Below are 25,493 nucleotides of genomic sequence, written 5' to 3' on the forward strand. Positions count from 1 at the left end.
ATCAGCTTATTGCAGTTGTGGTTCTGGAGGCACTACTGCATCAGTTGATTACCCAGAGATTTCTTCTGCAACATCTAACCTAGATAGTTTAAAATTTGAATGTATGTAATGAGAAGTAAAGGTTAGATATTTGGTGCCCAGTAAGGGTCTGATCTATTACACAAAAGTGTTTTGTCCTTCTAATGTTCGTATGAGATTGTCTCCTGTGTTAATAAAATTTCATTCTTACTATTTTACATATGTAACTCCTCTTTTCCCCTTAGTAAAACTTAAAAACCGAATGTTCATAATATCATAGCCAGTATACGTCACGCTTTCAACTATGAAAATATGTCATCTTGTTAATCTCATCTAACTACGATGAGGAGGAAATTGAAAGTTGGGACAACACATGTCTGTTTGAGACTCTACATTAATTCTGAACAACTGGATGAACCTCGAGCTTGTATTGATAGGCATAAAGCCATATTCTTTGTAGTTAATTTTATTCCTGTAATTTATTGAACCATCTACTTTGTTAATTCTCCAGATCTTACCACCTGATCTTGTCGACAATGAATTAAGCGATGAATGTGATAACAATGTTGATTCTCCACCTTCAAACCAAATACATTCATCTGATGAAAATAACGAGTTATGGACTATTAAAGACGATATTGAAGAAACAGAAGAAAAAGTTGGTCGGTGGACACTTAGCTCTGTAAGTATTCTTAGAAGCGATTGTAATTTTTTAGGGCGCATCTAAAAACGTATCTAAAATTAAATCTAGCGCGCGCAATAAAAAACATTCTAAACCAACTAACATGGAAGAAGAAAGACTTCAAATCTATAGTGAATCACAAAGACTTGTACGAGGTCGGTTAAACATTTTAGTTACTTTTGTTTGTTTACGTTATAGAAGCTGATGTACATTTACCAGTCCATAGACCTAAACAATTTAAATGTTTCAGTGAGTTTCGTCAGTCTCTAAAAGGTTGCAAGTCAAATGAAACCAAAAGTTGTGAAACTTCATCTCAGAATAAGTAAGTCTTCTTTCTATATTGGTGTGCTGTCATGTGCTGAATTTCTTATCTTTATTGTCTTATAAACCAATATTTTGTGTTTAACGTGGACTTATTGTTACTGATATGTTCGGGCACTAAACTAATATTTTGTAACACTAACTTCAGCACAATGAACGAGACCACTTCTACCCTCTATCAATCATGATGAGTATCAACTACGGTAGAAAAAATTCCGACCATATTATTAAACTGAATACGATTCCTACTAAACAGCTCAAAATATGAATATTGTGCTTCGTTTTATTTATTTTAGATTACATTCCGATTGTAGCACTCATTTTCAACCAATTCCAGGACAATCTACCCGAAATGAAGAGACTGAAAATGAACTGGATATCAAACCATTCGTCTCACAAGGTTATTCAATTGATCATCCTGTTGACATTGATTGCACCACTTTGGAACCACCACCAATGTCATCTGATGCCAAACCATCACTCGATGTCACAAGCGAACCAGATGTACTAACTAATCTGTTACCTCGCCTTGATGCGAGAAAATTGAAAAATGATGAACGTGAAGAACTTTTCATAGATTTAGGTATGAATAGGTCCTCTTTTTTATCTTACCTATTGTTAGTTTTGTATTCTTTAGTTTGCTTTTATCCAGCTATTGATCTGCCAACGTTATGTCTATCCTCAAAACCTAGTTCTCACGTGTTCTTCTAGGTTATAGTTATTAGAATATTTTGAAGTATCTTTGAAAGTATGCCTGTAAAGGTGAGTAGACCTTACTTCGATGAAACTTTATAAAGTTGGATAAGAAAGTACAATATGTATCCAATAGATATAAATTTTTATCAAGTAAATATTTCAAGGATTTTATTTAATCTCTATTGATTTAATAGTTCTATAACAGTTCATACTGCTATAAAGCCTATTCATACCCAAGATTTCTTTTATCTCACCTCATTTTCTGCTAATGATCTTATCAACTTTTATTTCGTCATAAATAACTTCTTTCCTCATTGTTTGTTGTACATTAACTTTTTCAAGGTGAATCAATCCCTACTTCAACGTCATCTGTAACTCCTAGTCAATTATTGGCTCGTTTAAAATCTCATCTTCACGTGTCTCATGAAAAAGTTGTACGTGGACCCATCCAATATTCAATCATAACAAAGGTATGTCCCATGTATTTGTATGAGGACATATCAAAATATGTGAATAATAATTTATTGGATTTAGATCACTGTAAGATTTCTTTTACTATTTCCTAATTTTGTACATCACTATAGGTTTAATTTTCAATCCCTCTAGTCTTTACGCTCTCAAGAGCAAAACACATGCTTGTCTATATCAAAAAGTGGTTTGTGACCGAAGTAACGTGCAGTAAATTCCATCAAACCAAAATACTTCAGTCAGTCAGGATGATTGCTTCCAAATACAGAAACGATTACTATATCTGATCAACTAACTAACATAAAAAATACCTATTTTCAGCGTTTCAGTAATATCATGGTTGTTGTATGGTTTTGAGTTCTACTTTTGAATGTACTGCCTGTGATTATTTTTAAGGAATCCTAACTTAAACTGATTCTTTTTTCGCTCGTACTTTTGATTTAATGTGGGGTTACTGTAGTTCAATATAGTCAAAAAGGTTTACAGGAAAATAGTAACAAATAATTCAGATATCCGTTGATACTGATCTAATTAACATCGAACGAGTTTACTAGCTACTTAGTAGATAATTGCCAGAGAAATGCATCGGTCTGTATAAAATTGTGTGATAAAACCCTGGCAGTGAGCCATTAGTAATGTACGACTCATACAGCTAATCTTATAGTCCTTTGCATGATGTAAAATGTTAACTTCCTGATTTGATTATACTCAAATTACCCTAAATTTATAATAATAGTACTTCCCAATTTAATATCACATTCACTCGGATGTTCTTTGGTCGGCGGACTTTTTTACTATTTAGAGATAGGGTAACACTGAAATCCCGCTCTCATGACCTGGACTCAAAGTATTATTGTTTGTTATTATTCCTATTATCCTAATTGATTCAGGAACATTCACCCTAGATTTTTCTCCAAAATGTGTAAATTTTGACATCACTGCACGATAATCCTTTTCATTTTCGTTCATTGAATGTTCTGTAATCTTTGTCTGTATTTTCTATGTACTTATTGAGGAGTGTGAGAACTGGAGATGCATAACTTTTTAAAACTATTCTCTACTATGTAGTAAACTCATGAATTGAATAGATATAGAATATATGCAGTGTCTATTCATTCAATCAATCTTTTTTGTATAACGATATGTTGACTTTTGTTACATTCACATTTACGTTCTCTTCTTTCCAAATTTAGCCTGTCTATTGCTTTTATAATATTATTCATGTTAAGGTACAAAGCAGTGACGCTGAACGCGAAGAACTACAGGTAGAAACAGTTACACATGAACCATCCAAGGGATTATCAACAACTATATCAGTTAGTAGAAAACATTGGTTGGAACACAGAAAAGTTCTTGAAGAAAAAATGCGTCAAAAAAGGCTTGAGCAGTATGAAATGCGGTTAAAGGAAGAGGGTACATGGCTAAAGTCAACAAATGAAAATACTGGGGTTCGTTATTATATTTAGACTGTAACGTTATTTGGATTGCTTTTATTATATTTTTTCATCGATTTTTAATTATTGAATATTTTAAGTTGTAAGATGGTGGTTGGGAAGCAGTCGACATGTTACCTCGGACCTAGACTTCATGCCATTTAGCACTCGTTAGCAAAGTATGCCTGCAATATTACAAGAACTGATTTTTATTTGGGATTCGACATTGTGCTTCCCGACTTCACAGTCAAGAGACGTCACCATTGGGCTATCCACTCTAAAACTGTAACTATTTGGTTGTAGGTTGATTTGACCTTTTTTGTTTATGAGTTGAATATTGTTACCGATTTTGAAGTTTTCTAGAGGTATAAGTCATTAATTTATTTGTATTAGTTGTTTAAATCCTCCCATTGATGTTAAGGACTGCAATTGATCATTCTCCGTTTGTCATATGTGGATCCTGTGCGGATTGCCTCGATATTGCCATCAAGTCACAACTATAGTAAGCGGAAGTGTATGGTGGTTAGCAGTAGAATCCAGAACCTGACTTTTTTCCTATTTAGGCTCGTTAGTCAGATGTACCTGCATCCCAGAGTTGATGTTCACTGCGGAAAGTCTGTGGGAAGATTCAAATAATCAATACAAATGAATTAAACTTTGCCCCATTGCACAAGCCATTCGGTATCTGGACTCAATAGTTAGGTGGGTAACACGATGGCGTTTAAAGCAAACTGTACTGGGTTCGAATTCCGTAGTGATCATCAACTGTTGGATGCGCATGTGAATCCAGCTGACGAATCCCAAATAGGATGAAACGCTCATCCTGAATTCCATTGCTAGCCACTATCCACATCTGTATATGTCACTAATTCTCATTAGATCTTCCCACTGTTATTCAGCGGTTAATTACTTAATAGTATGGATTTGATACTAGGATACGTGTATTCAAAGTACTGTCCCAAATGTAAGCTGTCACTTCTTGTAACTAAAAAAGTTGATGTCAATGAAATCATCCAACCATACTAGAGTCTTTGTACATATCTTTAACTATACGAAAGTTACCTCCGAAGCTTTCTACTGCATTACATTCAATTTAAACTGATGGATGATCATGTAGGATTATTTATTTCATTCTGACAAATTATAATCTTACGTAAATACAAAAGTTGAAGCCAGATAAGCAGAAATATTGTAAAAGAAAGTAGTTCATCAACTTCCTCATTACTTTTTGTACAATCAAATAGAAATCAATAGAAATTATTCATACAAGTACCCATAAACAATAATTTTATCTCAATTTTTTTTCGAATTAATGTGTCGAAAATAAGATCTTCATCAGATACGAGTATTGAATTCTGAAGTAATCATCTTTAATGAATACTTTTATTGCCCGCATTATTTTAATTTCCTTATTGAGTAAGACATCTAACGTGTTTCCTCAATAGCTTTTATTTTAGCGATTGTGTTTATTACTGCGTAGACATCACAAATGGTGACATTACTAAGAAAATAGTTGTTTGATTATTTTCATAGTTGAAATCGTGAGTCAATTGAAGCTAGACCACCATCGAAAATCTGGAAGCACTGGACGGCCGTTTCGTCCTATTATGGGACTCCTCAGCAGTGCGTATCCACGAACCCGCACTCGCGAGATTCGAACCCAGGACCTACCAGTCTCGAGCCAGAGCCCTTAACTGATAGACCACTGAGTCGGCATCCAATGGTGTTAACTTCAACCAATCCACGATTTTGAGCAACCGTTCACCAATTGTCTTCAGTGAGTTGATATCTCTACAACAGACTTGGTAGAACTCCACTGGTCACTGCTTCCCACTATAACTCAAGGAAATATCTCTTGAAGTCAGTCACTAGTGAGCATATGATTATAGATCAGAGGGGGTTTTGTGGAGAATTTAGTATTTTCATAGTTGAAATCATGAGTCAATTGAAGGATCAAAGTGGTAAAACGAGAAACTGCACTACTGGTGTGCACGTTCAAGACTCTAGGGAACTTAATGTCAATAAATTTAATTATCCCTAAAAGCAACTCTGGCCAAGTCAGCAGACACCAGCAATCTTTAAGTCTACTTCTTAGGCTTTTGATTATTGTACTATTACAGTATATTTCAATATTTATTTATTTTTGTCGTTAGATAAGTTTTTATCTAATTTCTCAGTTTACAATCTATTCTTATCCAACTAAAAAAATTTTCGGAGTAATTATCTAGTCAATGAGGAATTGAGTGATTTTTTTATTACTGTATTATTGTTCAAAATATATTATTATGCTTTTGTAGGAAGTATCCAATAGCGATGAAGAATGGTCAGAAGGGGTTGCAAATGATAGTGAAATATCTGATGAAGACTCAAATGCCGAGGAAGAAAGTAGCAGTGATAGTGAAAGCGAGGAAGAAGAAGGAGAAGAAAATGAGTCACTTGACGACGATGAGGAAGATGACAATGTAGTAGTCGGTAGTAAAAAGGCTTCAAGACAGCGTCCTTGTCTCTTTGCTGATGATGAAGCAGAAGAAAGTGAAAATGATGAAGTATTTGCAGAGGCCGATGATCCTGAGGATGAAGAGGCTCTAACATGTAAAGATTGTGCAGATATAAAACAAAACAAATCTTGTAGTAAAACTACTGGTGTCAATAACCTAAACGTAGATTTTGGAAAAAATGTAAGTTGTATTATCATAAATTCCATAAATCATTTATTTAGTTAAGACCTTAACCTTGTTGTATGTGATCTGAGTAATTATATAATCTAATAGTTACCTGTTCAGTAGTGTAGATCAGTTTATTTTTATGTCTGTTATGATGCTTATCATAAACGTTCTTGAATGAATTCACCTATTCTTAATAACTAATTCAAGTTTTGGCTACCTAAATCACTACTTTGGTTTAGTTTGGTATTTCTCTACAGTATTGTTGGTGTCAAACATGCATATATACTGCCTTTGCATTCGTGCTTTACTTCATATATTTCAACTTCTCCCATTATTACTCACAGATTTATAATCCTACTTAAACGTTTACCGTCTTATACTAAATTAAAAAATATTTGTTAGAGTTATGAAAAATGGTGCTAGAAAATACTCTTTGAGTATTTAGTTTTAAGAAAGTCGTTTTGCGCACAGCTTTGTAACTTAAGCCTTTTTGCGTAAATGCATTAGTACGTTGTTGAATCTCTCTCATCCGCAAATTATTGGCGTTAGTCCAAACCTGTCCGGGACTTATTAATTTAGTTATATTTCTCGGCAATTTGAGTGTAGTAGTGGTTGGAAGAAACATTCTCACTCTTTTATGAACATCTACTTAGATTCTGACCATGAGTTAGATTTAATGTGTCTCTACCTGAACTGTTGTGGTCATTATACTGCTTAAAAATTTCGATTATCGATTAAATTATGACAATATTAGCGTTATTCATCACAGGCCAAAATATGACAGAAGTGCTTTAGTTATATCATTCATTTGCACACGCTTCATTATAACTACTGAAGATGATGTTTAGTACGAAAATGATAGATTTTCACTAAAACACCCTACTCAGAGAATGTAACTCTCTTGAAATATAAATATTTTCTTCTGGATCATGCTTTTGCATACGGAGTGCATTAAACTCGTAAACATAATATATGACTCATTAGTGCCAATCAATTGCCAGTTAGGAGTCACTTAGATAGAACATCTTTGACCTTTAAGAAGCTAACATTACTTGTGATTCTCTTTCACTGTTGTTAAAGCGAGATTACTTAGATTTTTTTAGAACCCTTATTCCTCTACATGTCAAGTCAAAAATAGTAACATTTTAAGTGATAATTATATTTGTAAGTTAATTGTTATGTCTTGTAGGTTGAACGCTTTATTCAGTTCTTACGCTATTCGGATAACCCCCCCAGACTAGCACTACTCAGCAACTCGAAGACCAGAGAGAAGACACGAGTAACAGAGAAAACCTTTACTGCAAGGATCAGTTTTGTACAGAAAATCGTAGGTATTTATAGATGTTCGCTTAAGTTAAATCAACATCCTAATTCAGCCAATCCAATTAACGACATATATTGCTACTGACCAATGGTAGCGTGCCACGTTGGAACTCCAGAATGTTCTGTCGAACTCTGATTGGTTGGGACTCTTTTTGAGCCTCTGGAGGCTCTGTTGGAGTTCGCTGGAAGCCGACTTAACACCTCGCCCGAATAAGACTTCTTCCTAGGGTCAACTTGTAGTTTGATGACTGGGTTGCGACGTCGTCCCATTATTCTCGTCGTTTTCCCTGTCCACGGCTTCCTTCCAGTGTTCTTTGGCGTTTGTGGCGTTGGTGCGTCTAAGATTAAATCTAACGGAAAATTCGGCGGGTTATTTCGATTCTGAATCATTCTTTTGTCTTTAAGGATTTGATTTGTGTGTCGTATGCACATCCCAAAAGTTCCTCGAACTCTGTACAGAACTCTTCCCAATTTTTGTACAACTTCTCCCGGCTCCCATCGGTTCTTCCCGATGTAGGATTTAATGTAAACTTTGTCGCCGACATTGAAGTTCCGAATACTTGGATTGTGACTGCGCTCATCAACTAATTGGGATGGCAACATGGCATTGAAGACGGTTCGAACGCGTCTTCCGAACATGACTTCCGCAGGAGACTTGCCGTCCGGAACATTCGGATTCGGAGTGGATCTGTAGGATGTTAAAAATTTCGTGATCACCTGCTCAGTCGGCCCTTCGCCTCCCCCCTTCAGTAATGCTCGTTTAAAAGTGTCCACAAAGCGTTCTGCTTGTCCGTTAGATTGTGGATGATAGGGTGGAGAACGAAGATGAGTTATTCCGTTTGCTTTACAGAAATGCTTAAACGATTCTGCGGCGAATTGCGAGCCGTTGTCTGTTACTAAGGTCTCTGGTACTCCAAAACAGCTAAACAGGGTAGACAGCTTGTAGATTGTTTCTGAGGTTGTACAATTTGGCATGGTATATACTTCCGGCCATTTAGTAAATGCATCTACGATAATTAGAAACATTTTTCCTTGGATTGGACCAGCAAAATCTGCATGAATTCTTTCCCAGGGTCCTGCAGGCGTAGGCCAATACTGAGGTTCGCATTTCACAGGATTTTTAGCGGCTTGAATGCATGATGGACAGTTACGGCATTTATTCTCGATATCTTTGTCCATTGACGGCCAATAAGCATAACTACGAGCCAACGATTTCATTTTATTGATTCCAGGATGGCCACTGTGAAACTGCTTGAGAACCTTGTAACGTAATAACTTCGGAATAACAATTCGATCACCGAACATAATACACGAGTCAACAACCATTAGAGAGTCCCGTCGACGAAAATATTGCAAAAGTTCTCCGTCAAGGCGATTGTTTGGCCATTTGGACGAGAGATAGCATTTGACTGTGCTCAGTATCTTATCACTTTCAGTGATCTTCTTGATAGTTTCAAAGGTTACTGGGAGTCCATTGATTGCGTCATCCAATACACGATGAACTTCTTCCTCGGCTTTTATATTTGCTACGAGAGTCTCCTCTGGGGTTTTTGATTGGGAGCCTATTAATCTTGACAATGCGTCAGCTTGTCCGAAGGCGGTAGTAGACTGATACTTTATCTTGAAGTCGTAACCAAGAAGTGTGGTTGCCCATCGTTGGAGTCGGTTAGCTGTATGAACTGGAATACCTTTCTTTGACCCAAAAACTGCAAGTAGTGGTTTATGGTCTGTTATTAGAGTAAAATGTCGGCCATATATCATCTTATGGAAATTCTTCACTGCAAAGATAATTGATAGGGCCTCTTTTTCAATCTGACTATAGTTCCTTTCGGTCGTTGTCAAAGATCTGGCAGCGTGTGAGATAGCTTTTTCAGACCCATCAGGAAAAATGTGAGAGATAACTGCACCCACACCATAGTTAGAAGCATCTGAAGCGACGACTATCGGCAGCGAAGGATCATAGTGTGTCAATAAAAGATTGGAAGTCAGGAGTTGCTTGATTTTCTCGAAAGACGCTTGGCAGTCTGCAGACCAATTCCATCTCGTATTCGTTTGTAGTAGGTTGTTTAGTGGAGCACGTAGACGATGGAGATCAGAGAGGAAGGTACCATAATGGCTGACCAACCCCAAGAATGATCGTAGGGTGGTAATGTCCCTGGGTCTAGGCATTGTTTTCACTGCTTCAATGTTCTCTGGGTCTGGTCGTCTTCCGTCTTTATCTATTATGAACCCCAGGTACCGTACTTGCTGCATATAGAAGTCACATTTTTCCGCTCGGAGTCGAAAACCATAATCGGCTACGCGTTCTAGTACCTGGTCTAGTTTCTTCTGCAGGTCCATTTTATCTACTGCCATAATTATGATGTCGTCTAAGTAAGCTGCTGCCCCTGGAATACCTTGTAACATGGTATCCATAACTTGCTGAAAAATAGAAGGCGCTGTCTTCACCCCAAAAGGTAGTCGGTTATACCGGAACAGACCTTTGTGTGTGTTGATCGTTAAAAGATCTTTGCTTTCATCAGATACCGGGATTTGAAGATATGCGTCTGATAAGTCCAATTTCGCAAAATATCTGCCACCGTTCAGCTTAGCGAAAAGATCTTCTGGTAAGGGCAACGGATACTGATGGGACTCTAGAGCTTCATTTAATCCTGTGGAGTAGTCTGCACATAGACGGACACTTCCATTCGACTTCTTGACCACCACTATCGGTGCTGCCCAGTTCGAGAAGTCCACAGGCTCGATAACACCCATTTGCTGAAGTCGCTGTAATTCCTGTTCGACTATTGGAAGAGCAGCATAGGGCACAGGTCTTTTAGGTCGAAAAATGGGAGTAGCTGCAGGCCTTAGAGTTAGCACTGCTTTAGCTTTCGTGCACTCGCCTAATCCTTCCTGAAACACGTTTTGGTGTTTTTGTAGCATGGCATTTTTCTGACTCCACTCTGAGGTGTTGTAAGTTGTGATTCGTTTGCAGATACTGTTAATAGAGTGGTCTGCTAGGTCAAGTGTTTCTATTAGATCCAACCCCATTAAGTCGAGTGCTGGCTTCTTTGTAAGATACACTGTTGCATTTGTTGTTACCGCATCTTTAGACACAATACAAGGTATCTCTCCAACAATGTTTAACTTTCCACCTGATGCACTATGAGCTATTTGTGTTGTTCGATGCACCGAGGGTCGCCCAATCTTCTTCCAAGTTTCTGGACTTATCAAAGTAATATCAGAAGCAGTATCAAGCTGAAGTCGAATGCGATGCTTATTAATATTCAAGGTTACGTACTTTCTCTGGCGGCACCTTCGAGCTTTGTTATGTGATACCAATATTCTTTTCGTTAATGTCGCAGACCTGTGTTTCTTGAAGTAAGGTTTTGCAAAATGTCGTTTATAGTTTCTTTTCCTACAGCTGGTTTCTATATGGCCCTTTCGATGACACTTACTACAACAATGTTCTTTATACGGGCAAAACTTCTTATAGTGCCAGTCTCCACATGCCCAGCATGGAGATGATGGTTTGCCGCCGTTATTACGATAATTACATGTGCTGGAACCTTGCAAGGATTTTCTCTTGACTGCATTGACATTATGGGAACAGTTACCGTTTTCTACCATTGAGGTATCATGCTTCAAGTTCACTAACCTTTGGCACTCGGTAGTAACTTCTTGTAGAGTTACGTTTGGACACTGTTCCATTTTACTTAAAATTCTGGTTCTGATGTCGGCGTCTTCTGAAGACTGTAAGCTGCATACGAAAACAAGACATTTGAATTGGTCTTCTGTCATTGCTGATAGTTTAAAGCGCCCACATTCACGATTTATTATGCTAGCATGTTGCACCCAGTCATCATTGCCGGCTTTTACTATCTTCAAGCACTGATAGCGAATATTGAACAAGGAAGACTGTTCACCGAAAATTTGCGATAAAATTTTAACTGTTTCTTCGAATGAAATGTCTCTTGGGTTCTTGGGCAGAATGTAATTAGTGTGTCGTTCATGCTCAACGGTCCCCAGCTTTCGTAGTAGCACCCTGATCTTGGCAGCATCATCAAACGTTTCTAGGTCAACATTAAATACATCTTCATATTTCTTGTACCAAGATTCGAATGTTACACCAGCCAAACCATCAAAATGAAATTCATGAATGGAATCAATTACATAATCAGCATGCGATTTAGCAGAAGCATCTGTAAGTCCATTCTTGTTCAGGTTCATTTGCTGGGTCAGTGTTTCAAGTATGCGAATCTGGAACTGCTCGAAACGTTTTTCATGGCGCTCAAGAAAAGCTTCAAATTGGTCAAAGGTAATAGACATCTTGATAAATTACCCCGTCGCCAGTTGTTATGTCTTGTAGGTTGAACGCTTTATTCAGTTCTTACGCTATTCGGATAACCCCCAGACTAGCACTACGACTTGAAAGACCAGAGAGAAGACACGAGTATCAGAGAAACCCTTTACTGCAAGGATCAGTTTTGTACAGAAAATCGTAGGTATTTATAGATGTTTGCTTAAGTTAAATCAACATCCTAATTCAGCCAATCCAATTAACGACATATATTGCTACTGACCAATGGTAGCGTGCCACGTTGGAACTCCAGAATGTTCTGTCGAACTCTGATTGGTTGGGACTCTTTTTGAGCCTCTGGAGGCTCTGTTGGAGTTCGCTGGAAGCCGACTTAACATTAATTTGATCCAGTCATGGACTGTGTTCAGTGTTGAGTGATTGAGGACGATTGACAACATTTAATCAGTATTTAGCACTAGTAGATATCATTGATTATTATCAGACAACTGATTTATTTAAATGGTTTATATGTAGAGACTGCACTAACAACGTAGTATTTATCGAGTCCTTTGGAACTTTTGTTAAGGAGTGTGAATATTTGTTTGCCAACTAATAGGAAACCAGCTCGAACTCTGCTTACGTTGGTAAGCTACTATTTTTCATACCTATCACTGGCTTATCATTATGTTAGTTTTCTAAAGACTGTCTTCGAAAAATTATCCTCAAATTAGTTATTTCGTTGTCCCGCACTACAGGATGAGTTGGGCTAAACCTCACCGTCGATCAAACACAGTGCTTAAAGGTTCGTATGGTAGGTACTCAACCTTCAAACCACGGAGTTGAGATTCAATAGTTTACATTTCTAACTTCAGTCGATTCGTATTACTTTCGTTTAAAATTTATGGTGTATTTACGACTTGTCTAGTCAACCACCCTATTGAGAAAAGAATGAACTTATAAATAAAGTCTATGGTTTTTTTCTCTTATACTAAAAACCCGTTACTGATAATAGAAAAAATGTAGTATAATTGAAGATAGTCAAATTCAATTACTTCCTTCATAATTTATTTCAAGTATTTTCTCTATTTTTTCTCTCTGTTCACTCATATTTAGATTGCCAGGTCTCACACCCCTCAGAAACAACATCTACAGTTGGATGATTTCACAGACCTTCCACAGGAAACCACAGGGTTTAAACTTTTTTCATGTATGTCTTTTAAATGTTTTATAGTGATTTTGGGTTGTCTTTATGGTGTATTTTTTCATAGTCTTACAAATCTCCTGTTTACCTTTAGACATAGTTATTCCACAGTAAGTTATCTCTAACATATCTGACTTATTCTCACTTACAGTTAATCATTCGGTATGTTAAAATCATGTAAATGATGTTATAGGTGTTTTGTAAAGTTATTAACGATCAAATAAGTCTTTAAATTGTTCTGTGTAAAATTCTAATCTTCTATCCTGTCATTAGGTTTCTGTAGATTCGGTTTTGGTAAAAATTGTCATGTCCGATTAGAACAATTTTATTACTCAACTGTGTATTTGTGAAATCATGTCTCCTCTCATCAGCAGTGATTACCCAATTTGTATCATGCTTTACCTAGAGCAGTTATAACAATTTGGATTGTTCATATTAGAGCACATAAACGACTTTGTAGTTATAAATCATTCTGAACCTCGATCAGTTCGGTAAGCCAACTATTATCTTATGCTTCGTTGTTCACTTCAACTTTTGCTGTTTATGTAAGAAGCTTAAACTAGCAAAATCGAAGTAATTATGACTACTGAAGTTGCCAGAGTGAGAGTGACATGCGGACTAAATCAAAATTTCGTTTATTCCCAATAAAATATCAAACTTATATCTCTCTTACAGTATAACTTTAAGACAGCATTTGGTCCGTTCTGGTTTACTTGAAATACGGTACTTCTAGTTCCGTACTTAATGAAAAGTAAATATCTGTAAACCTTTCACGAACCAGTTGTCTTTTTTCTTCTTTAAATAGATCTCAGTACTGAAATAATTCCAGAACACCCTTTCGTAATTGTCTGTAGTAATAGTATTTATAATACCTATATTCCATTGGGCAATGCTTTAAACTTGTATTAATTTAATTCAGTCATTTATTTACTCTGAAGAAGTAACTTACGACTAGTCACGAAGCGTCGGAAATTATAGTTTCTACTCATTGGAATATCATTATTTTATTATCAACATTCTACCCAATACTCAGTTTATTTGAAATTATCAAGTCTAACCGTGATAATGATACTTAAAAACTCATTGGTAACCGTTTCATTCCAAAAAATTGTTAGTTCAAGTATATGATCTTTTTCTTCTTGCATTCAGTTTGTCTAGTGTAACTAAGTTTGCGTAATGTATCGTAATTGTTCAGCAATCAATTTTTTTTGTTTCTATTTATCAGAAGTAATGTTCCTTTTCACTTCTATAATATTCTTTCTAGTTTTAACACAGTTCATACAATTTTAATTACTTCCTTAATTTATCTAATTTTTGTTCATCGTCACTTGTTTATTATAGCTTGCAATAATGGTTACAGTTTAGGTCTTCCACAAAGACATCATCACGGAACTCTAGGTCCTGCAGATATAGACCTTTTCGCATCTGAATGTTCTAGTATTCTAGACAGTAAGTAATTATTAATCATTTTGTCTTTCTTATAGATTATTTCTATTAATCGTTTACTCAACATGTGTTGTTTTTAGTTCAACAGTCAATAAATTCACAAACCGATGCCACGTCTCTTGGTTTGACTGCCTTTAACTTTATTTCAACTTACTGTACACCAGGAAATAATGCGTGTTAATGTAGGTGGGGGTTACGCATGTGTAGCATATATCTTAACCATCTTAGTCGACAAAGATCCACTACCTTATCTACGAATTGGTAACTAATTTTGTGTAAAGTTAATTTAGTTTAATAGGTCAGTCTTATCCTTTTGTTGATGGATAGATATCTAAATTGTTTCCCAATCTATTGTTTGTCAGGTCTAATTAATCGAGAGGGGAATTAGAAAGTATACATTTATTGTATCTATTGTTAACCATAGTGCAGTTTGAAATACACATTTAGGATAAAACGTTGAGTAGTATTATTCTATAAAGGTTGTTGCTAAGACCTAAACATTTCAGGTGATCAAAATATTTGTATTTTTCTACATTACTATAAGGGGATTTGTGGAGATTGTGGAACTCTCATTGCATGAATCAAAACTAATCTTAGCTAGGCCAACATTGTAAACCTAGAATTACTGGATAGGCATTCCATCCCAGTATTGGACTCCTCGGCAGTACTCATCCAATGTTCTCCATCCAGGAATCAAACGTGGGACCCTCTCTCTCGCACACGAATGCCTAAACCTTAGGCGACTGACCCGGTATCGAGTAGTGTATATGACCATAACTTCTGGGTTCGATCGCCAGAAGCGGGTTTGTGGACGGACATCTCTGAGGAGTCGCGTACTGGGTCGAAACGCCCGCCCAATGCATACAGGCTTCCAGTGGTGGTCTAACTGAGATCAGTTCGTCATTCAAACCATAGGAATTATTCTACATATTTTCTTACGGTAAAGAAGAAAAATATTAGTTTAAAAATGTTAGAGATACTTTTATCCATATCTATATAAATGGTATCCCTCACCTAGAAAAACAAGCAAATATGTGGATGAATTAGTCCACCCAGTCTCTCACACTTAAAGCGTGTTCTAAGGATGGGTAATTAAAACTATACTTTTTTAATGATCTTAGTTATTTCTCTGCTAATACAATTTCAATTTTTTAATCTCATTATATGCTCGATGTTTACTTAGCATTTTTTTCTTTCTTGCCAGGAACTATGAATCCTCAGTCTATATTGGCCTCTACTCGTTTAGATGCAACCACCATCGGTGTAAGTATATCTTGTGTTTATCTTATTTCACACTAAACCTGACATAACTAATTATGTAACATTATTTTTTTAAACTAAAGATAAATCATCAAGTCTTATCCTGTATCATAAATAAAAATTTGTTTCAGTGAAACTAATGATTTAAATTACTAGTCAGCATTAATCTACAAAGGATTATTTTACTTCTGTAGTTTAAAAATGAAAGCTGCGTGGTACAATTAGTGGTTGGTATTACCACTATTCTGTAACATCACGACCCAATGCACTTTCGTTTCAGACCACATATACGTTAGTAACGACTGACTATTTTTAAAATTATGAAAGATTAAGTTTTCCCACACTAATCTACCTGTCTAATAATAAAATTATGATGTATTTGTCAATTTGAAATTATTAAGTCAGTTTTTGGTAGTAATACTTATCTTTACGTATTTTACTGAATTTGAAAGAAAGCTACAAATGAAAGAAATTTTATGCTTCTTATCACTACCCAATAGAATGTATCTGACATCAAGCGAAAACATGTCTCTTTCAGTAACATAGTCGCAAAGGTTTGAAACTGACCTACTCTGACTTAAGTAAATGTTATGTCTGATTAACTGAAGTTGATAAATTTCTCTCAAATTCATTACTTCATCCAAAAAATCCCTTCTGTTCTTTTTTCCTAATTAGGACGAAAACAAGTCTCGATTTACTCGAAATTCATCTACTCATAGTCAGTGGAATAATACACCTTATGAATTACTGTATTCTCAAAAGCCAAATAGTCAATTGCGTAAGCCTTGCAAGATTTCTCTTTTTAATCATCGTTAATTTATTTAATCAATTTCCATTTATATAATCGATTCATTAGTTTTCATATTTGTTAATCTTAATAACTTCAGAGAAGCATTTCTTCTGAAACTGAGAGAAATGTAATTGTCATCAAATTTCAACATTCAACTTTAACTGGATAGCATAAAAGTAGTTGAAGGAATTTTCATTTGAAATAAGTTTTACGTAGAGCTTAGTTATTTTTTAAGTTGTTTCTTTATATTAACTATGGACTAAAGTGTTAAAGCTGTTCCATTATTGGTTTGTATTTTATTTTGTTAGTAGCTTCCAGATCAGAATCTATCACTCAAGAGTTCATTGATGACAATCGTATAATGACATGTAAGTTCATCTATTATACAATATCTAATACATATGTCACTGAAATCGCTAACCGATCTAAGTTAGACCACCACTGAAAACTTAAAAGCATTGAACTGCCATTTCGTCTGAGTGTGGAACTCCTCGGCACTGCTCATTCGTGATCCCGTACTCTGGAATCAAAGCTAGGAATTTTTATCGCGCGCAAACCCTTGATCTCTAGACCACTTAGCTTGACATCCGACGGTGTTAATTTATAGCTTCAATCGAATCACAGCACTGCGCGATCATCTCTCATTGTTTGCGATGAGTAACTGTCTCACACCCGGCACATGATGATTTTCAGTTTAAGGTTGTGGAGATTGTTGAATTTCATTGAAATCATTTAAAGCATTGAAATCATTTAAAGCCTGGAAGCATATATATATACATATATATATATATATATATATATATAGGCGTAGTTAGACTAGGAGATAAACAGAAATATTTTCTTTGTAAGATAACTTAGAAATAATGTTTTTTCTTCTTTATTGAAGTCTCTTGAACTATTCCACAAAGAATAATTTACTTTTTTTCATTTTATCTGTATTCACCTCCCCTTCTAAATGTTTCTCTCTATCAATATTCCCTCCTTTTTAGCTAACCCTCATAATGTATCATCTCAGGACACGGTCTTATTATCTCAGGAACCAACTCAACCAACATCTCAACTAGATCCTACGATTATAATATCTGAGGAGACGAATTCAAGTCTTCGTGAGTTATAAGCGTTTTATACATATTTATAACATAACCTGTCATTTTAAATCATCATTGATTTTACTTCATTACATTGCATATCGATATCATAGTTGTATACAAAGACACTTTTACAACTAAATTTACACAGATTGAAGAGTAAAAGACCTTTAGAGTTATGTAACTTTTAATTCGTTCTTAACTGTTTTATGCTAATTTCCAGTTCTACACTGATCGCAGTCAGTTTTTACTACTTCTTGTCCAAATTCATAACGTTTATCTGTTCAGTATGAAAGATATCTTGTAACTATCGTATTTTATTGCGTTTCCTTTTTTAACAATAAATACATATAACTGTGAAGTTGTCGACGCGTTCGACTACTTCACTCCCTATCCTTAGTTCAGATGTTGACGCAAGCCAGTCCTGGAGTAACAATTTAAATTTAGATGGGAAGAAACGCATCCCAAACATCCTGGCATTGTTACTCAGTTCTAACAAAAGACTGCATTTTGAACTGATTAACAATGCCAGGATGTTTGGGATGCTGACTGACTGACTGATATATAGCTGTGAAGTACAAATGCTAGTGTTAAATATATTTTTATCATACTTACTTACTTGCTTACTTACACCTGTTACCCCTCGTGAAGAAGCATAGGCCGACCACCAGCATTCTCCATCGAACCCTGTCCTGGGCAATCCTTTTCATATCTGCTTCTATTTCCCGGCATGATGTGCTCTTTTGGCCTTCTTTTTTTCCATTTCCCTTCCGGAATCCAAGTTAGGGATTTGTTAGTGGGACATAGATTGGATGTTTCATGTATGCATGTTTCATGCATGATGGTGTTGCTGCGCGCTGATTGGCTAATTCTAAACCGATCAGCCCGGGCATATTATTGGAGAAAAATCTAGAAGCTTCTTATGTATATACTATAAATATATGAACGTTATTCAAACTAGTGATTGCTGTTCACTTATCAGTATTATTTTGAATACAATTTCATTCCTGTTCAACGTGTTCTGATTTTGGCGTCTTGTCGAGTGTCATCGGATAAGAATACTAAGCAATAGAAATAGCTGGATCGTTTATTAGCAAAATACAATTATAACAGTGGCGACGAGGAAAAAGGAAAATTCATTCAAAATGCCTATATCAGATGACCAGCTCAGCCGAATACTACAACAACAGCAAGCACAACAGCATGCACAAATGCGGTTGTTGGAGACTCTGATGCAACAGTTTAGCATCCAAAACTCGAGTTCACATGCTGTTTCAAGTACTTCTTGTGATGCAGTTGCTAGCAGCATCCCAGAATTCATATATGATCCCGAAAATGGAAATACTTTTCTCACGTGGTTCAAGCGTTGGGAAGATACATTTAGAATAGAATTCTGTCTACAAGATGACGCATGGAAGACTCGGTTGTTGATGCGTAGGTTGGGAAGCAATGAGCATGCACGTTATGCTGATCATATATTGCCAAAGTTACCTCGAGAGCTCAGTTTCGAGGAGACAGTAACGCAGTTGTCAGAGATTTTCGGCGAATCTTCCTCATTGTTTAGTATTCGATATCAGTGTCTGAATTTGGTGAAACGTGAAGCCGATGAATATGGTGCTCTAGCAGACGTTGTCAACAGAGAGTGTGAACGGTTCAAGTTACGCTCGTTGACAGAAGATCAATTTAAATGCCTTGTATTCATCAAAGCTCTACAGTCACCACAATATGCTGAAATTAGAACCAGACTTCTAACTCGTTTGGATCAAGACCCAAATGTCACACTCAAGACATTGACAGATGAGTGTAAACGACTACAAAACATCAGACACGACAATCAGCTAATTGAACAGGTTAAAAAGTCAGAAGCCCAATAAAACTTATAACAAACCAACGGATGCCTGTTGGTTATGCGGCGATTGGCATTATGTACGGTTCTGTCCATTTAAGAAGCATAAATGTCAGGTGTGCAACAGACGTGGACATAAAGAAGGCCATTGTTCACCGAATCGTACGTCCCAGCCCAAGAAGAAGTATAAACGTCTTTCACGTGTGGTGAAATCAGCTGAGTCTAAATCTCTTTCTCTGGTAGCAGCTTTTCAAACAGACTATGACATTCGGAGAAAGTATGTTACGATCCAGATTAATGGTATAGCGGCTCGTCTTCAAATTGATACAGCATCCGATATTACTCTAGTGTCTAGAGAGACGTATAACTTGCTGGAAAAGCCGCCAATGAAGCCATCCAAGAAAACGGCTAAAAATGCATCTGGAGGCGTACTAAAACTAGTTGGCGAATTACAATGTGAATTTTCCTTCAATGGAAATAACTGTAAAGGGGTATGTTATCTAACAGAACGACCGAACCTTGATCTACTTGGTCTAGGTATGTTAGAAAAGCTTGGATTAATGGATATACCCATCAACAGCGTGTGTAACGTGTCGTGTCCATCATTAGACACCACCTCATATGCAAAAAAGACAGGTAAAAAGGTTCCAGAAATACGGAGTGTAGCAGCAGCGGCAATTCGAAACACTCCAGTGTCGTCAGATGAAGTCAGAAAAGACTTTTCAGAATTTTGTCAGCAGAACGGAATCAGGCACATCCGAACACCTCCATTTCATCCGCAATCGAATGGTCAGGTAGAACGTTTTGTTGGTACGTTCAAAAATGCTCTAAAAAAATCAAGAGGGGAGGGTACCACCGAAGAGATCTTAGAGAGGTTCCTGCTTATCTATCTCTCTACACCGAACCCTCAAACAACAAATGGGGTCTCTCCAGCGGAAGCGTTACTTGACAGAAAAATAAGGACACATTTCTATGTCATCCGTCCGACGCCAGCTCGTGAGCCCCAACGAAACTTATCGATGGAGAAGCAGTCCAATCGACACCATGGGGCACAAAGACGATTGTTCACGGTGGGTCAAAAAGTACTTGCTATGGACTATCGTGGTAAACATCCTACGTGGACAGCTGGTCGGATCGTGAGAAAGAAAGGGAATGTGGTTTATGAGGTGTCAGTTGGCTCAGAAGTTTGGATACGTCATGCTAACCAACTGAAAGCAACTTCGATAGCCAGCAGCGAGAATCGACATCGAATACCTCTTGACGTTCTGCTAGACACCTTTGAAATCAAAACGCCCGGAACAGACAGGTCAGTTTCTGTGCAAGCAAAGAGTGATACAACTTCCTTATTGCCTAGACGATGGACAGATCGAAAGCGCAGGCCAGTCACTCGGTTGCAGTTGGACCCTAGCACCAGATCCTACGAATCTGCTCAAGGGGAAGGTGTTAGTGGGACATAGATTGGATGTTTCATGTATGCATGTTTCATGCATGATGGTGTTGCTGCGCGCTGATTGGCTAATTCTAAACCGATCAGCCCGGGCATATTATTGGAGAAAAATCTAGAAGCTTCTTATGTATATACTATAAATATATGAACGTTATTCAAACTAGTGATTGCTGTTCACTTATCAGTATTATTTTGAATACAATTTCATTCCTGTTCAACGTGTTCTGATTTTGGCGTCTTGTCGAGTGTCATCGGATAAGAATACTAAGCAATAGAAATAGCTGGATCGTTTATTAGCAAAATACAATTATAACAGGATTGCCTCGTGATGCAGTTTGGTGATTTCCTCAATGTATGTCCGATCCACTTCCAACGTCTTTTCCTAATTTCCTCTTCATCTGGAAGCTGGTTTGTCCTCTCCCACAATAGGTTGTTGCTGATGGTATCCGGTCAGTGAATGTTGAGTATTTTGCATAAACAACTGTTTATAAATGCTTGCAGCTTCCTGACGATGGATGTAGTGGTTCCCCACGTTTCAGCTCCGTACACTAGAACTAACTGTCTTGACGTTCGTATTGAAGATTCTCACTTTGAAGTTAGTTGACAGTTGTTTTGAGTTCCATATGTTCTTCAGTTGTAGGAACACAGTCCTTGCTTTGCCGATCCTCGCCTTTACATCTGCATCAGATCCCCCTTGCTTATCAATGATGCTTCCCAGGTACGTGATTGTTTCCACCTCTTCCAAAGTTTCTCCATCGAGTGTGAGTGGGTTGTTGTTCTCTGTGTTGTATTTGAGAATCTTGCTTTTTCCTTTGTGTATGTTGAGGCCTATTGATGCAGAGGCTGATGCTACTCAGGTTGACTTCACCTCTATTTGTTCGTGTGTATGGTATAGGAGGGCTAGGTCATCTGCGAAGTCCAAATCGTCTAATTGATTCTGAGATATCCATTGTATTCTATGCTTCCCCTCAGATATTGACGTCTTCATAATCCAGTCAATCACCAGAAGAAAGAGAAAGGGGGAGAGTAAATAGTCTTGTCTGACTCTGGTTTTCACTTGGAGTCCATCTGTCAGCTGTCCTCCATGCACCACTTTGCACTGCTGTCCGTCATACGAGTTCTGGATAATTTTGACAATCTTCTCACAAACTCCATAGTGTCGAAGAAGTTTCCATAATGTTCTCCTGTCCACACTGTCAAACGCCTTCTCATAATCAATGAAGTTGAAGTATAGTGACGAGTTCCACTCAATTGATTGTTCAGCGATGACCCATAGTGTCACAGTTTAGTTTGTGCACGACCAATCCTTAAGGAATCTAGCCTGTTGATTTCGAAGTTGGGCGTCTACTGAGTCTTTCATTCGGTCCAGCAACTCTCTGTTGAAAACGTTTCCCGGTACTGACATTAGTGTGATGCCTCTGTAATTCTCACATTTGCTCAGATCTCCTTTCTTTGGTATCTCGATGAGGTATCCTTCTTTCCAGTTCGTTGGCACTTGTTCGTCTTCCCAAATCTTCCTGAATAGAATGTGGGACATGTTTGCAATTACTTCGATGTTTGACTTCAGTGCTTGAGCTGGTATATTATCAGGTCTTGCTGCTTTCCATACTTGATTTGTCTGATGGCCATCTTGATTTCTTCGGTCGTCGGTGGAGGGACTCCATATTGAACCCTATATGAACACAAGTGATTTTTTTCGATTGTATACATATTCTGCCATAACTGTGATTAAATCAACATCATGACCACTGAAGGTGAAAACTATTAAATATCTTCCTGATATTTTTAAGCTTCCTTAATGAAAATAATCCATTAATTAATATACCGTAGTTACAAAATATAGATTCGTTTTAGATTTTCTTTACGGGGTAGCGTACGATTCGACTTCCCAAATTGGCATAGGCTTAGCCAGATTTAAACCAATAGAGTTCAACCATGTTGGGTGTGAGACAGTGACACACTAAAAACAATGGAAGTTGGTCGCGCGTTATCGTGGATTGGTTGAAGTTAGACATTAATACCGTTGGATCCCACCTCAGTAGTCTATAGGTCAAGGGTCCGCGCGCGAGACCGGAAGTCTTGGTCTCGATTTCCGCGTGTGGGGTTTTGGGTTCGATCTGCCGAGGAGCAACATGCTAAGACGAAACGGCCGTTCGATGCATCCAGGTTTTCAATGGTAATCTAACATTTATCGGTTCATGTTCTCAATTACAAACGTATTTGTCAAGGTCAGATGATTTAACCATCAGGCCATTACTTATGAATATTTACAATTAGTTTTATTCACTACCATGTTTATTTAACATTAGTATTCATATGTTGATCTTTTATCCTCTTCAGTATTTTGTTTTACTTCTCATAAATACAGAATCACAAGTTCTCCACAAAAACCATCGTCAGTTGTTCAGTGAATCAGTGAGTGACCAGTCAGGATTGTTTACGGGCATCCTCACAAAGTCAAATGTCGAAAGTAGTAATGCTGGTATTTTAACTTTATTGTCCTGAAATTTGCTAATTTATTTGATATAACCCTTTGTTGCATTGTATTATAGCATGAATGACTGTTTGTACGAATTTGCTTGTGTTTCAGTAATAATGATTTTTATATTGATAACATTGTCGCTAAATGTAGCATTCCATCTGGAAATTTACGGCTTGTAATCATGCACAAATTACTGTCAAGGAAACAAAAGATCAGTATTGATTCCATATTCTACAGTAATATCATATCCATGATACTGTATAGTTTCATTAAAAAGCCAACGAATGGAAATGTTGCTCAGTTGTTTAGTTAATTCCTTAAAAATATTGTATCGGTCCATTCGTTATATGTTTTCATATTCTTTTCTTTCCATATTCTTTTGCAGATTCTCAGGTTCACCATGAAAATCGTCACAATCTCTTCGGTGGATCGTTGTGCGACGAATCTCAAGCAGTTATGGATTCGGTCACTACTAAATCCTTTGATGAGAATGATGATATAGGTGTTTATCTTATTTGGTTCTTTAATATTCCTTATATGTAGAAATACCATTTTCATATATCACTCATTTTACCCATTCATGCAAATTTACTAGTACTAGTGCTTTTGTTATTAACAATACGAAAAAAACTGTATCACATTAACTGAGTAGTGATAGAGTTCACTGAATCGACTGCTTGAATATCGTTCATTTTGACCATTGTTATGTGATATGTAGTTTTGAATTCTTGGGGATAGTCAATCCTGTACTTTGGTAAAATATAGAAAAGTGTTTGAAATAAAACACTGGAAGACTATTAAATAGATCATTTGAATTGTTAAATATATGTGTTAGGTGGATTGGTTAACTTCAACTTCTTTCTGAAGTATGAACGGATTAGATTGTCTGGAAAGATAATGAAGGCTTCATGACTAAACCTTTCAGTCAAAAGAACCCACTCTCATTCTGAGCCACTAATATTATTCATCATTTCAAGAGTGATTGTCTAACTTCTTAGATGATTGTCTGTTCTTAACACCATACTCCTGAACACGGCAGCTTCTGGATCGACAACTGTGTTATAAACATATGAAATAAAACATCCTTCATGTAGTAGTAGGATTTTTCTACTCATTGGGATATTATAATCATATTATTTTTTTATAACAATCTACCCAACGCTCAATTTTTTTGAAATTATCAAGTCAAACCTTGGTAATGATACCTATTTCTTTCATGTAGATTTTCGCAGAATTGAGTGACTTTAAAGTACACTTGGAACGAGATAATGTTTTAATTTTTAACACTGCTTTTATTGCTAAAAAATGTTTACAACATTGTTTTCATTTAAGAGAATAAATTACCACGGTCAGATGAGAGGCACTATGATCTTGGAAGAGGACTCTCAGTAACATTCACTCCAATGTGTTCTGAACGATTAGTAAAGTATCGTTTGTAAACTTTGATTCTGTTAAATTCCAGAGTAGCTGTAAGATTAAAGTCAATCACCAACTAGTTGTTTTCAAACTGAGTACTCTTAATCTGTTCAGAATTTTGTCTTTGTTTATTAATACTTTTTGTTGCCGTTATATTATGAATGACTTCAGTGTTTCTACCTTAAGATATGTTATGCTGGAGTTCTATATACATTTTTTTTCGAAATTTGTAACTGATAATAACAACTAGAAATATGTTCAGTTTACGGTTGTTAGAATTAGGTTTTGTCATACAATTTTCCCCCACTGATAAATGTGAATAAAGCAAGAACAATGACCTTAGCAGAATAAGGTGGAGTAATTTATTTCATGGATTCTCGTCACCTGCTTACAATTTAGGAAGAATAGTAATAATTCTTTATAACTAATGCACATACTTCATATCATTTTTATAAAAATTAGTAGAATAAGTTTCTATTTGATTCCTGAAGATTGCGTATTTATATGTTCAAGTTTTTCTAAAGAATATTTAGTTATTTTATAGAGTTGAGATCATGAGTCATTTAAAGCTAGACCACCATGGAAAACCTGGAAGCACTGGACGGCCGTTTCGTCCTATTATGGGACTCCT

At 36.6% G+C, this 25,493-nt stretch overlaps 1 protein-coding gene across 1 annotated transcript in view; it reads left to right on the plus strand.

Annotated features, from left to right (window-relative positions):
* Nucleotides 1-360: 360 nt before the first annotated feature.
* Smp_128210 (claspin-like protein) overlaps nt 361-25,493 on the plus strand; it is a gene marked incomplete at both ends in the record, with an annotated part of 41,100 nt that continues 15,967 nt past the window's right edge. The window contains 13 exons of the mRNA XM_018796240.1: nt 361-492; nt 530-700; nt 735-855; nt 899-1,022; nt 1,318-1,604; nt 2,060-2,187; nt 3,415-3,633; nt 5,916-6,296; nt 13,000-13,093; nt 14,429-14,536; nt 15,738-15,796; nt 16,469-16,571; nt 23,832-23,948. Of these exons, the coding sequence (XP_018650473.1) occupies nt 361-492; nt 530-700; nt 735-855; nt 899-1,022; nt 1,318-1,604; nt 2,060-2,187; nt 3,415-3,633; nt 5,916-6,296; nt 13,000-13,093; nt 14,429-14,536; nt 15,738-15,796; nt 16,469-16,571; nt 23,832-23,948 (2,044 nt within the window). The remainder of the gene's footprint in view (nt 493-529; nt 701-734; nt 856-898; nt 1,023-1,317; nt 1,605-2,059; nt 2,188-3,414; nt 3,634-5,915; nt 6,297-12,999; nt 13,094-14,428; nt 14,537-15,737; nt 15,797-16,468; nt 16,572-23,831; nt 23,949-25,493) is intronic.

Source organism: Schistosoma mansoni, chromosome 2, assembly GCF_000237925.1.
Source record: "Schistosoma mansoni strain Puerto Rico chromosome 2, complete genome".
Lineage (NCBI taxonomy): Eukaryota > Metazoa > Platyhelminthes > Trematoda > Strigeidida > Schistosomatidae > Schistosoma > Schistosoma mansoni.